The sequence below is a fragment of the Anas acuta genome, chromosome Z (assembly GCF_963932015.1).
Source record: "Anas acuta chromosome Z, bAnaAcu1.1, whole genome shotgun sequence".
NCBI classification, from domain to species: Eukaryota; Metazoa; Chordata; class Aves; order Anseriformes; family Anatidae; genus Anas; species Anas acuta.
Window position 1 is genome coordinate 45,696,095 of NC_089017.1, and position 16,285 is coordinate 45,712,379.

Genomic DNA, 16,285 nt, shown 5'->3' on the forward strand with positions numbered 1-16,285 from the left:
TGGAAAAAAAAATAGACAAAACCGTAGCAGGGAGGAAGGAAGGATGAAAGGGAGGGAGGAGGGAAAATATTTTGCAGAGGCCAGGCAAACTGGTGTATCGCCTATCCAGTATATGCTTTTATATCTACAGGAAACCCACTGGGGTGTTAACACTGCCAAACAGCTGCTGAGCACAGAAAATCATTTACAGCAGACTGCCATGGCAGGGAGAGCAGTGCAAGAAAAATTCCTCTGTTCAGCTACTTCACTATCAAGGGTAGGGAAACCTAAGGCCCTTCTCTTCTAGCTTGCTTGGTACCTGCTTCTTTCCATGTATTCTGAAAAGCACCAAGAAGATTACAGTTTTACAGCCATGGTGGTGCTCAGGAATTCGTTTGCTCTGTGCTCTTTGGGCTAAACCAGGAAAATACAATCCTGTGTAAATTGAAGGATGCTGAGTATGTCTTCAATTTGTAACCCACAGAGGAAAGAGACTGAGATGTTAAACTGGAGTAATAGTTACTATCAAACAATTCCTGTGGAAATTTCATAAGCACGCTTGGTATTCTCTTATTCCCAGTTACATGTGTTTTGACAAGGGGCTATAATAATTAATCCTTTAAAAAACTGAAAAAGGAGTATGACACTGCTACTCTCCTTCCATGTGCACATGTTCTGATTTCTGAAAACACCAAAACAGAGCACTGGATAATCAATAATTCATTAAAAAACAAAATCAAACAAAACACCACCACTACAAAAACAAACAAACAAAAATGAACAAACTGATCAGGTAGAAGGTTCAATTTGCCCCCAAGGATTATGTTAAAAACAATAAATTACTGAAGCATCAGTCTTGTGAAAGGTACTGTAGATATTCTTACACAGAAACTAACCTTTAATGCCTTTCATTGGGTAAAATCTGGATAATGTAAGAAATGAAGCAGTTTTCAGAAAACAGAAAGCTCAGAGGAATAGCACTGAAAAGTAAAATCAACTAAGAACAGAACAAGAAAATGTTACATGTTCTTTGAGAGCAGAGAAACAGACTCACCTACAATCAACAGCAATCATAAATTAGCTAATTTTTATTACATTCTGTGGAAAAGAAGCTTGTATCAATCACAGATTTTTATCCACTATAACAAATACTGTAGGGAGAAATAACAAAGTACAAAATATATACTATATATTTTCCTAAAGAAATACAAACGCAACTTTTTTAGATTTGAGACCTTTTAAGGAAGAAACAAAAAACAAAAAACAATTTTGTGATTACCATGTCTACGCACACAAAACTATATTGACAGTAAGTGTAGAAAATCTTCAAAGCCCTTCTGTTCATTTCCATGGCAATTTTGTATTTCTATTACTAAGTACCGACAGCCTTCAAGGCAGCTTCTGTCCATTGGATTTAATGAAGTCTGTTACAAAACAGAATATGAAGAGAGACTTAATTAGAATAATGTACATTTTTGTGGTGAGTAAGCTAAGATGAAGTTTCTGTTTATAATATTTTAAATGACAACAATTAAGTATGTAAACAACCATCACAGTAAACAAACTTAATTGTACCACATAAAGCAAATGCTAAACATATCCCAGATATTAAAAATACTTTCTGGAAAATTTTAAAAATACTCAACACCTCACAGAATTATGTTTTTTCTTATGATTTCCCACTTACTATGCTACAGCATTAAAAAGCCTTTTTAAGGTGTACATTTCCACCATGAGGAATTGGTGAATCAAAATACAAAATTAAATGGTATTTCTTCTTAAAAGTATCTTGTTTGGACTGATAGTATTATAGGGAATGCATTTGGATGGCTGCAGCCTATTGCCATCATGTGTGGAGTTCATTTATTTTATGCCTTCATTTACTTTGTCTTATTCTTCACTTAGATCTGCAGCACATATCTTCCCTGGTGGCTCTTGAGACACTTTCATCTCCTATTTGTTTGCAGGCTGCCAGTGACTGTAGATAAGAAATTCTTCCTTCAGACAATCTTATTCTACTGTACTATGCTTGAGAGACCACTACATGTGTCAACCCACTTGATGAGTTAGAGACAAACCCAGCAATCAAAGCAACACGAGTTGGACAATTTCCAGAAGCTGATGTGCCACCTGCTGTAGGTGACCCTACTTGAGCAGGAGGGTTGGTCTACATGATCTCCAGAGCACCCTTCCAACCTCAACCATTCTGTGATGCTGCAGAACCATATTTGGCTGTGTATCTTCCAAAAATTATTTTTATTTATATTTGAGTTAGGCAGAGAAATAAGAATACCGCCAAAACAAGAGAGAATTTAAGACAGGTCTGAAAAATATCTTGAGGACAAGAAAAAAAAAAAAAGAATAGGCTCACTTTCAGATGATGTGTGAGGAATAGGAGAAAGCCATAAGGACTTTAAAAGAAGGAAACAGCACACAGCACAGGAGTAGGCTGCCACCTATCTATCTCCTGTCCATCTACATGGACATTTGATTTTCCACCAAAATCTTGAGTCCAAAATGCTTTGGTTTCTCCTTTACCAAGGACAGCAAGTCAACTTTAAGGCACATTTTTGACTTTTCTCTGTATAACCCATGCAGCAATTTGATTAATTTTGTATGCAATTTAAACCTTACAGGCTATACCATTCCATAGATAAATGGAAGAAGAAAGGGTTTTCTCCTGCACAGAAGAGAAGTAACAGTTGTCCAGTATCTGGAGAAATGAGACTACATGGAGGTACCAGCAGTTAGTACTTGCTAATATTTCCTGATCATTATTTTTTTCCTTGGAGGCTTTTTCTTTCTTCATGCCCAAGCGTTTCCTGGTGCTCCTTCCAGAGCCTCAGTGTATACTCCACCAATTTCTGCATGCTGAATAGAGAAATTCAAGTGGATAAAAGTTGTCAGTGGAAAACTCAGTCAATGGTGACTTAATAACATCTGTAAAACAGGATCTGTGAATAGCTGCGTTATTATTTAGAAGACAAAACCAAACAACAGAAAAACAACCACCAAACAAATGTTCTACAAACATTTGTAGAACAAATGAAAAATTTAGGAGGCAAATTAAAAAGTTCAGTTTCTTGAAAAACTAAGAATGCCTTTCAAAGCTAAAATGTTTTAAAGAAGAATGCTGGTATGCTGAATCACAAAAAAAAAAACAAAAACAAAACCACATCAAAATAAGAAATATATCTAAAGAAAAAATGTTTCAATATATTTTACTGTTCATTTACTGATATTTTTTAAAGCAAAACAAAACAAGAATAATCTTCCATTTAAGACACAAATTTTGATGTTAAAGGTAGCATCTTGAATACCTAGTTTTTGTGTTGTGACTTCAGGTATGTATTTCTCATTTTCATTGGTTATCAGCATTTAGGTCTAGGTGTGATTCTAGAAATGGTTTTGGCTTGGCAATATTAAGTCTACCACGGCTGAGTCTTCCCTCCTCCTTGTACAGCTCTGAAAAAGGGTAATCCACCAGTATTGCAGATAAGGAAGTGAGAAAGCTTCAAAATATCCTTTCTAAATATTGGGAAGCTTTGTTCTGAAAATGTTTTCTAAGGCCTGGTGAGCCACATGTGAAACAGGATGCAGAGGATGCAAAATACCAAGAGGCGTTAGTCTCCACAGAGGTTGCCAGTGGATTATACATCTGCCGGCTGCAGCGGATTATACATCTGCCGGAGTTTAATGCAACTCCGATGCATTAAATATAAGGCTCAGTATTCCCCAAAACAGTGAAATACCACAGTAATGTAGAAATAAATTTGTATCTCTGGACTACTGCTGACTTAGGAACTACAAATAGCAGTGAGGCAACAAGTAAGCTCTTATTTTCTGGGCTACAATTCTCCTCTATACATTGACATTATCTGAGCTCTAAAGAAGTGCCTCTGGCATACTTTTCTGTGTCAAAACAGCAGGAGCACAGGATGGCATAAATTAAGGAGATAAGTAAGGAGGGCTGTCATAGCCAAGCTTTCTAACAGATTTAAACAAGCTTCAGAAAAACTCATTAGTTTCTTAGTCACCCAGTCAGTATCTTCACATCTTGTTTTGTTCTGAAACAGTATGAGAAATTCTTCTCCAAAACAGTGGTTGTCATAATTAATGCAGTCTTCTCCTTTTCCTTCACCTTTTCCAACACCAATAATACCTCTTCGTTGCTGTTTTCCCCCTCCTCTCCCTCTGGCTCCTAATAGGTCTTTCAGACACCACCCAGTCTTTAGCAAACCTATCCGTATGATGAGAATCCCTGCATATGTGACAGAGTATCTGTCTCTTTCTGAGAGACATTTCTGTATCTAGCTGTTTCTCAGACCATTACAAAGGAGACACAGTCTGATAAGACCTGGAGGAATTTACTGTAGCAGTGCAGAAAGATAGCAAATTTAGCTTTCCCTCCTCTGCCAGAAATTACTGCTTATCAATTAGTAAATGATGCTAGGAGCAGTTTTTTTTTTTTTTTTTAAAGAATCTGGGACAACTGTTTAGCTACATACAGCAGAAAAATGCTTTCAAATCTCACTATCACTACCTTTAAATTGAACTTATTTTTTGAGTCTTCTGTTGAAGGCATCACAATATGCACTGGGTCATTCCATGCTTGAGTGTTTTGCTAAATGACAGACAATCCTGGAAGAAAAAAAACAATTTCAAGTTACCTTACTACATCTGAAAAGATAACAAGGATACATGAGACTCAGATGTACTTGGAAGGGGAAGAGGGATCTGTAATATCATATTTATATATGAAGTGATGCTTTCATGATCCACTATGAACCTGGATCATTGATAAATCAATTTTTCCGGTGATACAGAAAAATGTAGTTATCTGGGTTGTCAATATATGGAGAAAAGTGCCCACAAACAAGCTTTGTGTTTTCAAATGAGACCGTACTTCCCTTATTTGCCACTGTCTGCCTCGGACACAATAGAGATGTTTTTGTATATTCCTGGTGGATGGAGGATGTCTGTCCTGGCAGTAAAAGCTCAAGTAGACCTAGTGTGTCAGTTGCATGTGCCCAGCAGAGAAACTTCTCAAGAACAAAACCCTCAACCTTTATGTTTACATTTTTGTCCGTATAGCATCATCTACTAGCATCCTAAACAGCCAGGAACATCAGCTTCCAGACAAAACGGCATTCAGTTTGGTCAAAACTTATGACAAACACTGTAGAGCCACTACCTCTGCAAGTACCAGTGCAGCACAGACTAAATAAATTCAGTACACCTGTCAGTTGAAAAAAACGCTGAAGCCTTAGCCTGTGCTTCTTGCTCTGCAGTTTTGGGAAAGGACAAAGCATGGAGGAATGCAAAACTGGTTGATGAGGAAGCTGCCAATGATCACCAAAATGTTCCTCCCACTTTCCAGCAAACTCAGTTAAATACAGAGAAAAAAGCCTGACCTCTAGCAATACAAAGGAAGATCACGACGTGTTCTCTCTCACCCTTACACATTTGCATCAGGCCAACGTGAAAACCAAGTTGGACTGAGCATCCCACTCTTCCAAATCTCTGGGCTCCTCAGCTGCAGAACTGAGCTCCATGCTCAGCTCAAGTCTTGCCTCTACCAGCCCCAAACTCCGTCACCCACAGACTTAGGATGTGGCCATTGCCATGCTGTGCAAACAGATGCAGCCCACAGGAGATGTACTTCCTTTTGAAAGGACCACGGTAAAAGCCATAGACAAGAGGAAAAAAAAAAAAAAACACACACAGAAAACAAGTAAAATGCCAGTTAGACAGTAGACATCGTTGGCATGATCTTCCTTTCGTTAAAACGACAACTTTATACACTGTTTCAGTAGTCCTTACCTGGGAAATAAACACTAAAACCAGTAACATTAAAAAAATACACAGTAAATAGCAGCAAATCACCTGAAATCCAAAGACTTCCAGGTAAGCAAAATTCATGCCCAGAACTTTGTTGTTGGGTTTGAAAGTGAATTAAAAACGCGGAAAGATTTTATACTGAAAAATAGCATATATTCACAGAAAACACAACTTATTAGTGACCAAGATATCATACATATCAGTGTTGCAAATGTTCTTCAATTATATTAAACACAATGTTCAATGTAAAAGTTATCTTCAAACTTATGAACTACATAAGTCTTCTGCATCAAATAAAAATTATCTTTTGCATACTATTATTTTCTTGAGATTCAGGCAAAGAAAAACTTCTGAATTTTTGCAAGCTGCACATTGCTTAATTCTACTTCACATGAGAAAAAGCATGGAGACAAGAATTGCAATATTCATACCTGCACATAGAGCTTACAGAATCCTCAATGAAACACAAATTAAATCTCTGCTCAGGAAGAATTCACTTATGTTTTAGAACAAAAAAATCTGTATAAGTTGTCTGTGGGTTCACAGAAAAAGCTTAGACAGAACAAGTTGGAAGCTCAAACCACTATTATAAAATGGAGTGAACTGCTGCAGAAATTTACAACATCCATTGTTCAACAGTACTTATTTACAAGGTTGTTATCAAAAAGTCAGTAGCTATGAAAATTTGGTTAATTTCACAAGCCAATCTGCTTTTACAGGTCTTCATCCTATAAACATTGCTATTCTTGTCAACTCACTGTCATATTAAGACCACAGGATCTTTCACATCAAAACTGACTTTATAATAGTGTTTCTGTCCAGCTGTAACTAGGAATATCCCCCATTTGATGGCAACTTTGTTAGCTTCAGCAGATTAAGTAGGATGTATTTGGTTAAAACAGACTTAATGCCTAAATTTAATATATGGCTAGAAAAAAGTTCCTAAGGGACAAACACAGTGATGCAGTTGTCATCTAGAAAAATCTTATCAGTTTTTGAAGACTTAGCAAACAAGTAACAGGACAACTAACGTTTCATGCTGTTAAATTTAGCTAGGAATTATGTCACTTTCTTCACCATCAAATATTTCCCATGTTTCTGCAACTTACGAAAACATGAAGTCATGGGATAATAAGAAACACTCATTTAATGTGTTTCATGGAGACTTTGTTATCACTGTGAACTAAAAGATCTCCAAATCATGAGCATTATCAATTTCTATAATATCTTCAGGTTCCATCTTTGCTTCATGGTGTCCATCCTGTAAATCATCCAGAGAAGCCAGAGCTTCATTTGTATCACTAGCAAAAGTCTCACGAGATGCATCATCGTATTCTTGCAAGTTAAGCCCTTTGATGGCTTTTTTCATCTTCTTTCCTAGAACTTGTATTCTCCTCTTCTTTGCAGCTTTCTTGTTTTCATACTCCTTTTGGTTTTCCAGATAGAATATTTCCTTGAAAGAAAAAAAAAAAAAGTTTGGTACATTCATTTTACTAGTGCTTCCTAAAGAGAACATGAAGTAAAATTCTTTTTATGACTAGCTGAGCAATAACTAATATATACATTGTTCAGAGTAAAAGTATGAGTAGAGATAGCAATTAAGAAAAATGCCCCATAAATAATTCTATTATATAATTTCTGAGACGTGATCCTTCCTCTTTCCTCAGCAATGGAGAAGCCACACCTGGAGCGCTGTGTCCAGGTCTGGGCTACCGATTGCAGGAGCCATACGAACATATTGGGAAGAGTCCAGTGACGGGCCACTAAGATGTTAGCCTGGAGAAAAGTAGGCTCCAGAGGGCCCGTATCTCATTAATATATACAAATACCTGAAGGAAAAGCGTGAAGAAATCAGACAGGTTCTTTTCAGTGGTGCCCAGTGCCAGGACAAGAGGCAACAGGCACAAACTGAAACACCGAAGGTTCCTCCTGAACGCTGGCAGATATTTTTTGACTGTAAGGATGACTGTATACTGGCATAATTTTCAGTTGTCTGAATTTCTGAAACAATTAGAAGCTGCCTGGATGTGGTCCTGGGCAACCTCTAGTAGTGGGGCCCTGCTTTGTGCAGGCCAGAGGATCTACCTCCAGAGGTCTCTTCCAATGTACACCACTCTAAGAAAAATGTTTGCCAAGTTGAAAGAATTTTTTAAAGGTGACCTGTAGAGAAATCCTGACAGAAAGTTTCTATTACGAGTTTTTTTTTTAATTTGGAAATGAGGTGAAGCGATTAAAGTCACATCTTCTTGTGACTACTGTAAGCTGTGGAAGATTTTTTTTTAAACATATAACAAACAAATCACATTTATGTTAATTCATCTCTTTCCCAGTACAAGATACTGGGATGATACATAGAGTGAGCTCTAGCCACTAGCCACCTACAAGCAAGTAAGTGAGTCATTCTTGAAACACACTTAAATAAGTGGCAAATACTGTTCAAGAACCAAGTTGTTTTAATAGCATGAAAAATACCATATCAGACCATTCCATACTGTAAAATGAAAAGCAGTAATATTTACAAGCTCTCAAAACTAAGGTGGTGATCACCACAAATGAGGCCAGAGAGCAGTTAAAACTAGGTTCAGACCACAGTGTGACAGTCCATACTGCCTGGTGCTACAGTTAGAGCTGTGCAGGACAGAAGTATTTTATAAGAGAACACCATTAGTCCAAACGGAAAAATATTGTAATAACTAAAATAACTGTAGGTAACATTGCTGCAAAGCATATACAAAGTAAAGAAAATACAGCATTTAACTCTTCAGACTCTACAATCTCATTATTCCTGACAAGTTTTTGTGACTAGCAATACATAAAAGGTGTTCCTTTTGCATTGTGTGAATGTACTTCATCAATTGTTATTTGCTTGTATTTTTAATATGAAAAGTTGGCTTCTTTGGAATATACTTCCTTTGAAATAATAGAATTAAACTTGCTAAAAGTTATGAGAAGGATTCAATTGTAACATTTCTGGCAGAATACCCTTCCCTCCCCAGTTTACTTTGGACAACCACTTGTACTCTTGACAATTTTACCTTGATTTGTTCTTCTTTGACACTGGGTGTATTCTTCAGCAGGTTTAAATAAACACCCCCTGGTGTTCTCCTCCTGGTACCATTCTTAATAGGGAAAAAGTGAATTAGTGATAACAGCAAACCTAACAAGAACTTTTTAATATAAAAACAGCACAAAAGACGATGCTTTCTACTGAGACATAGGTTAAGTTCTGCTGTGCTATGTGTTATATAACCATCACCATGGTTCTTTTTTACCTGTGGCTGTTCTAATCATAAGAAGGTCAACTACTAGGTTGCTATATTTTGACAGGTAATGCATGAGGCTTCAAAAAAAAATCCGTTTTAGAACATCACATCAAACTGTTCAGCTACACTCTGCTTCTGATTTTGATTGCGAAGACATAAAATGCTAATGTATTCTAACTACCCTCACAGCTATCTGCAATAATGCATGTATTAGGTTAGATATTCAAAATATTCCTAACATAAAAGCATAGTACAAAGTCAAAAATTAATTTCATAAAGTTATGTAGAATCTAATTTATTTATCTGCAGAATTTTGCATTTTTGCCTAAGGCGTAAGTTTCTCCCCACAATGCAGTAGTTTTCAGCGGAACAACAGTGGCGTGATGCCTAATACCAAAGCATGAACAGACCCAACTTTGAAATCTTTATGAATTATAAATACTAATTATCAGAATATTTTTCAACTACAATTCACATCATATAAAGTTGATCTGCTGCTTTAATGCACTAATACTGTAGTAAATGACACTTTTCTACTGCATAACAAACACGATCCAAAAGTTTTAACAAGAAGCCTCAATTTTTACATCTGTTCTTGAAACAGCAGATTGCCACATACTTTTATCAACCTAGTTGCACAAAATCCCAACCAAGACAAACAGTATACAAAATCTGCCTTTCGAATGGTATACTCAGATCTGCAAGCCAAAGAACCTGACACAACTCCTAGTGGTACCTTTCATCTCCTTTGTAAATACTTATTAAACACTTTAATCCTTCATGACAATAGACGGCTTTTAAGAGAATTCACTAGTTAGAAAGCTTTCTACCTGATCTGCAATGATTGAATGTAAAAAATATAAACTATATACAAGGTTCTTCCTGCTCCTCCTTCAATTTTTGTTTTTACTTGCCTTATAGATCGTTATTTAACAAAAACATGCGCAGAAACTTACAGCCTATTCATTACATATAGGATTTTTAGTATAATTTGTAATAGAAATCAGTGATTGTTTCTGCTCTCCTGGTACAGAAACTAGAAGTCCTATAATAAAGCTAACAGATTCGCTTTTTTAAGTTCGTTTTCAAATGTGGTATTAGATATGCTCAGCACAGTATGTTGACCTCTGACTGCATGCTGATTAACCTAAGTAGGCTAGTGCCATGAAACAGCCTAAAAATAGAAGCTTTTATTCAGGATTTAGAATTCCTTACTCTTAATTTTGTGAGGGAAACAACACAAGAGAAGGCAGGTTACACATGTTAATGCTGCAAAAGATATACTGATCTGAGGACACAAAGTTGGGCAATTTCCAGTTTCATTCATCTCACTGTTTTCACTAACCCTGCTGATGGTTACATTAGTATTTACTGCTAAGTCACTTTCATGGCTCAAATGAAAGACCTCCTTCCTGAAAGAAGGCCATAGGTTAACGCATGGCATCTGGGAGAACCTGTTAAATGTGAAGGCTATGCAATAGTACATGTATTACTTAAATGTTCTGCAAGTAAAAAGCATCCTCCCCACCCCCAAACCCACAATATCACATCCTCCTTACCACTATGAACAGTCCACCATTTTGTTCCACTTCGGCTGTTTCCATAAGCAGTTCAATGGCTTTTCGCTTTCCAATTATTTTCACTACTCGGGCAATTAAATCTTTCTTTGGCTCACAAAGTCTTTAAAGAGAGAAAACAAACAAACACGTGTACAGTCAGCAGAATTTCAAGTAAAATCAGCCAAAAAACTTCCATAATCATCAACATATTCTGCAGGACGTGGAACTGTGCTGAAACCTGTGTCTACAAATTTAGATGTGTTTCAGTGGCTTCTAAAATCTAATTTTATAATATTGAGTTTCTACGTACCAGTAACTTCTAAAGTATGCATTTTAAATAATTATTTCAATAAAAATGCACTGCTTAACTTCTTACAATTCAATAGAGGGTAAGTCATATAAGAAACTGTAAAGCTCTTTTTAAACATCTGAAATTACAATATAAAAGAAGTGTTACACCAAACTGTGACTTTAAAAGAATTATGAGTACAAAGTCAGCAAGGAAGACGGACATTACAGTAAATGTAACATTTAGGCTAGTTAGAAAGTTAAATCAACAAGTAACAGGAGATAACAGCAAATGTAAAAGTTACCCTCTAGCATGTGCAACTCAAACAAACCCACATAATAAAAAATAAAACAGGATGTTGACCAACCTGTGATCCAACCTATCAAACTATCTACCTAATTTATCAAGTGCCATCAGAAAAAAAAAATCATTACTACTGAGTTAGATTGCTTTTTTTTTTTTCCTCCAACAACGATGTCCTAAGTAAAGTTTTCTATTGTGAGTCTGCATGAAAGAGAAGTTTTTACACAGCATCAAGTCACGGTGCCAAACTGTGAACTCCTACTGGAAAAAAACCTAAGCCCACAAACCAAAACTACCTGTCCAGAGCAAGAGTTCATGCTCTGAACTCTTTTTTAAATGACAAAGCTAATTATGCACAGTCCCAAACAGTAGGTTTAACCTTTGAGGACCAACAGATCAAAGTAATTACAAAAATTTCTTGAAAACCATCTCCAGCCCTCAGCACTCTTAAGTGACATGACTGCTACACAGCTACATACATTACATGTTGAATCTCCCCACATAATGACAATTGTCCTAACCATGCAAATGTTCACCAAGCCAGCTACATTTTATACTGTGCTTAACTGAATTCAAAGAATGATAAGGCATCAGAAAGTGAATGCTTTCTTATATTTTTACAGGATTGAGTTCTAAATTGTGAATTACTGGAAGAGAGGAAAAGGTTTCTCAAAGATGCAGACAACTTTAAGATAACCAGGACTCCTTGCAAAGGTTTCTGTTAGTAGCAGCAGCAGCCTGATGAAGTCAGATCTCCACCTAGTGCTCATTCTACCCCAGTACAACCCTCTTTTGGGCACTTTAATGCTGTGCAGAGCCAACAGGGACTGAGCAAGAAAGGAGGCAAAAATGATACAAGACTGACAGAAAACCTCTTTCATTTCCATGCACTGTGTGGGCCAGCACAACACAAGGTTATGAATCCACACACACAGATGGCACAGCACAGCTTAAATAATGGTGCTGTCATCTCTATAAGCACAGTTCTACTGACATAGTTCAGTGCAGCTATTCCTATAAGCAATTAGAAAAAAAAAAAGGGGGTCTGCTAAACAGAATAAAGAAAAGTTTATTACAAGAGACATGCTCTAGGTTTTCAGATTCACAAATGAAAAGATAGTGAGAACTGATAACAGCATTAATCACTGCCTAATTGCTAAATTTCAGCATCTGGCAATACCAATATCATATGTCAGAAATCAACAACGATCAACAAAGCCAGCTGAGATGTCAATAGACAAATCCGTAAGTCTTTTAGCTCCTGTTGCCTAGTTATCAATTTTGTTCCTTTGCACTGCTGAAAAGACTACAGCAGCTTAAATCAATCTTAAATCACTACTGCCATGTGCTCCCATATCCCCCTGCATCAGTCAGCCCTGCCAGTGCAAGCTTAAAGGAGCCTGTGAAGCAAACTGATAGGGGAAACAAACTTACCTGAAAACTAACCCTTAAAAAAGAAAAAAAAAAAACAACAACAAAACAACCAAACAATAGGATTTTGAACAGGTAAATTCTCAGATTCTCAGCTCAGTGTGCAGTCAGTAAAGAGCAGGACTGTGAAAAGGATTTGATAATGTGCGTGGCTGAAACTTGATAACCCTAACAATGGCTGGCATAGATTAGCACAGAACAGCAGCAGTTTTACAACACAGAACGAGACAAGACACTTAATTTCAGTGCTGGTGTCTAGCCCTGGCACAGCCCTCAGTTACAGCAGCAGTGAAATGTCTCTGCAGACAGGGATGTTCCATGCATGTGAAGCAAACTTGTTTCAGAAGCCATGCTCCAAAGCACTACACCACCTAAGTCAACTACAGTTTCAAACATTTGTAACTCAGATTTTCGTGGTGAAAACAGCAAGTGTACGTTGGTGTCTAACTTTAAATTCACATTTTCAAATACAGAGTATTTCCTCAAAAAGCCACTGTTAAATCTAAATAGTGACAAACAGTATTTGTCCTTGCCACTGCTGTCAAATAACACATCATTCCAGTCAACCTCTACCTACCTCTTTCAAAAAAGAAACAAAAATTTGGACACCATTCCTGGATGCTTCTAAAAGACAACAATTATAATGCTGTATTTTCATTTCAGGACTTTGGAAATTGCCACAAGGCACTCATGCTTTTTGTAGATTGGTATTACAGGTTTAGCAACTAGAAAGCTTTGTATTTTTTTTTGCCTTTGTTTCTATCAACATCTTACCCATATTTGAGGCAGATGCATCATTACCCAACTTACCGATAAGCTATTTCATCCGCCACTTTTTCCTCTGAATCTTCTTCTGTTATTTCATACCTTCCTTTATATTTCATTTCTTGCCTTTCACCCAGTCTATCTTTTACAGGCCGCTTCCGTTTGAGAAAGCCTTGTCCATTTTCCTCTTCTGCTGGAGTTGTTTTCTTGTCGTCATGCATGTATTCATCCAGTTCTTTATCTAACGTCTCTGCCTCCTTTTGCTGAGCTTCCTTCATCAGCTTTTTAGCCAATAAATAATTGTAAGTCTCAGACTGCCTGCTTCTGTCAATACTGCCATCCATCCCTAGAATCCCAAGTTCAGTAGCCACTGCATCCTGATTCTGCTCCTGAAGCACAACACCCCAAATATTGTTGACCTTCTTACCACCTACAGCAGTTTGTTTTTGGTGGCTCTGGCTAAGTGGAAAAGGCTCAGGCTTTGCAGGAGGAAGGTTGAAACATTTCTGTCGCTTTCGTTTCCACAGACAGCTGTCATCATCAGATTCGGAAAAGCTTTCATCACTTGAATCCACACTTTTGGTTGTTCGATAAGGAACGCTTGGTGCACAGGATGAAATGCTGCTCTGGAAAGGTCTGCCTGAATTACTGCCATCATGAGATTTCTGGAATGAAGAAATAAATGTCTGTTAATTCAATTACTTCTGTAAAGAAAAAGAGCTATCAAGTCATGCCAAAAATTTCATTAGTTAGCAGTTATTAATCTTGATTTATGGCTGTTTGGGCAGTCTTCTATAAACATGTTATGGACTACAGTTGACACGAGCATCTTATGAAATTCCTTCTATTTTGAATGCTTCTACAGCATGGTTGCTACAGGAAAAAAAAACAAAACCATAAACGAACAAATCAAGAGTCACTGATCTGCTTAACATAACTTTTATTGAATCACATTAAATAAGATTATTAAGAGACTGGCAAACCTATTTATTACAAATCCCAATTCAGATGAGACACATGCACAGAGGTTTTAAGGAAGCAAACCACCAGATCAACTTAGTGAAAGGTTTTGTAACAGTAGAGAAAATAATGTTTTCTCTGTAGTCTGACCTGCCAGAATGAGATCTGAACTAGTGTGACCTGTAATGACAATAGTGCTCCTCAGGTCGTTAGCGAGAAGGAAAAGAAGAAAAAGAACTACAATCCCACAATACTTGGATGCTGCTTACACTTTGAGAAGTGAACTGGGCGTGCTGATTCTGATTCACATAGGACAGGACATGAACAATTAGTGATGGTAATACCTTAGATAAGAACTCTGTTTTCACAGAATCACAGAATGGCCAAGGTTGGAAAGGACCTTGGAAGATCACCTAGTCCAACCCCCTGCTGAGCAGGATCACCTAGAGCACATTGCACAGGATGGCATCCAGAGAATTTTGAGTGTTTCCAGAGAAGCAGACTCCACAACCTCTCTGGGCAGCCTGTTCCAGAGCTCTGTTACCTGCACAGTAAAGAAGTTCCCCCTCATATTCAGCAAGAGCCTCCCATGCTTCGTTTTTTTCTTCTTTTAAAGCAAAAACATGCTATTGACTCATTGTAGTTACTTACTAATTTAGACTAAAGAAACAAACAAACAAAAAAAAAAAAACAGACCAAAAAAAAACCAACAAAACGAAAGGTTTTGTTTAGAATTTTCTACAAACAAGTCCAATTGCTGCAATATTCATAAGACAGTTAATAACTCACCTATCTGATAGGTAAACTTAAAACATCAATTCAAACCTGCCTAATCCATGGAAACACCACCGGCAACATAACCCAGAACCCCTATTCACACCTGGAGGGAAATTCTGGCCACGCTGCCCATACCATTCAACGAGCACTTTCCTTATTGCTAATCCCAGGCTTCCCCCGGCCGGGATTTTTCTTATCACAAAGCTGTGCCCTGTGCTGCGATAGTTACATTTCGGCTTCTTTTACACCGAGGTTAAAATCCCTCACTGCGCTCACCACAATTAGGGTGACACCTCTTCTCTTCCTATAAGCAGGGAGAGAGGCCCCCGACTTATTTTTCATTACAAAACACCTGTATTTGATGTTTTTTGATGCCGCACACCCCTTGCCCCCCCCTTCCCCCAGCGCCCCGGGGCGCAGCCGGGCCTCCAGCCGGGCAGGCCGCCCGCCGCCCCCACGCGTGCCCGGGGCTGTTTGTGCCTTTTGTTCCCCGCCAGAGCCGCGGGGCTGCCCCCTCACAGCCCCCAACCCCCGAGGGCCACCGGAGCCTGAGGGGGGCTCCCCAACCACCCACCCCCCCCCACAACAGCCCGGCCCACACCCACACTGGGAGGCCGGGAAGGCCGCACCCGCCGCGCCCTCACCTGCTGCTGTCCCCCCGGGGAGCCGGCCCCGGGCATGTCGGAGTCCGAGTCGGAGAGCTCGCCGTCCTCCACGTCGCCCTCCATCCTCCGCGCCTCCAGCGCCATGCCCGCCGCCAGCCCGCAGCGCCGCGATGCCCCCGGCCGCCGGGGCGGGGACGCGGGGCGCGGGGCACGGCGGGAATGGCGGCGGGGAGGGCGGCGCCGCCATCTTGTGGGCGGAGAGGGGTGGGGGTGGGAAGAGGATGGCGGCGGGGCGGTGCTGTGGTGGTGGGACAGGAGACACGGATACAGCCCGGCAGGGAATAAAATGTACAGCCCCGGGGCTGCCCGAGGCACCGGCTGCTCCTCGGCGCCGGGAGCGGGGCAGGAGGGTGGCCCGCCCCACCAAAATGCTCAGTGTCAATAAAAAGAAACAAATAAAAGAACAATCTAGAAGCGTGTGTGTGTGGGGGGAGGGGGTTGAGAGAGAGAGAG

At 38.9% G+C, this 16,285-nt stretch overlaps 1 protein-coding gene across 1 annotated transcript; it reads right to left on the reverse strand.

The window, feature by feature from the left end:
• Positions 1-5,951: 5,951 nt before the first annotated feature.
• PHAX (phosphorylated adaptor for RNA export) lies at positions 5,952-16,001 on the reverse strand. Its single transcript, XM_068666814.1, has 5 exons — positions 15,812-16,001; positions 13,476-14,095; positions 10,643-10,763; positions 8,856-8,939; positions 5,952-7,273 (listed from the first exon to the last, which is right to left on the reverse strand). The coding sequence occupies exons 1-5, from the start codon at positions 15,914-15,916 to the stop codon at positions 7,004-7,006; spliced, it is 1,200 nt and encodes a 399-aa protein (XP_068522915.1). The 5' UTR covers positions 15,917-16,001; the 3' UTR covers positions 5,952-7,003.
• Positions 16,002-16,285: the final 284 nt, after the last annotated feature.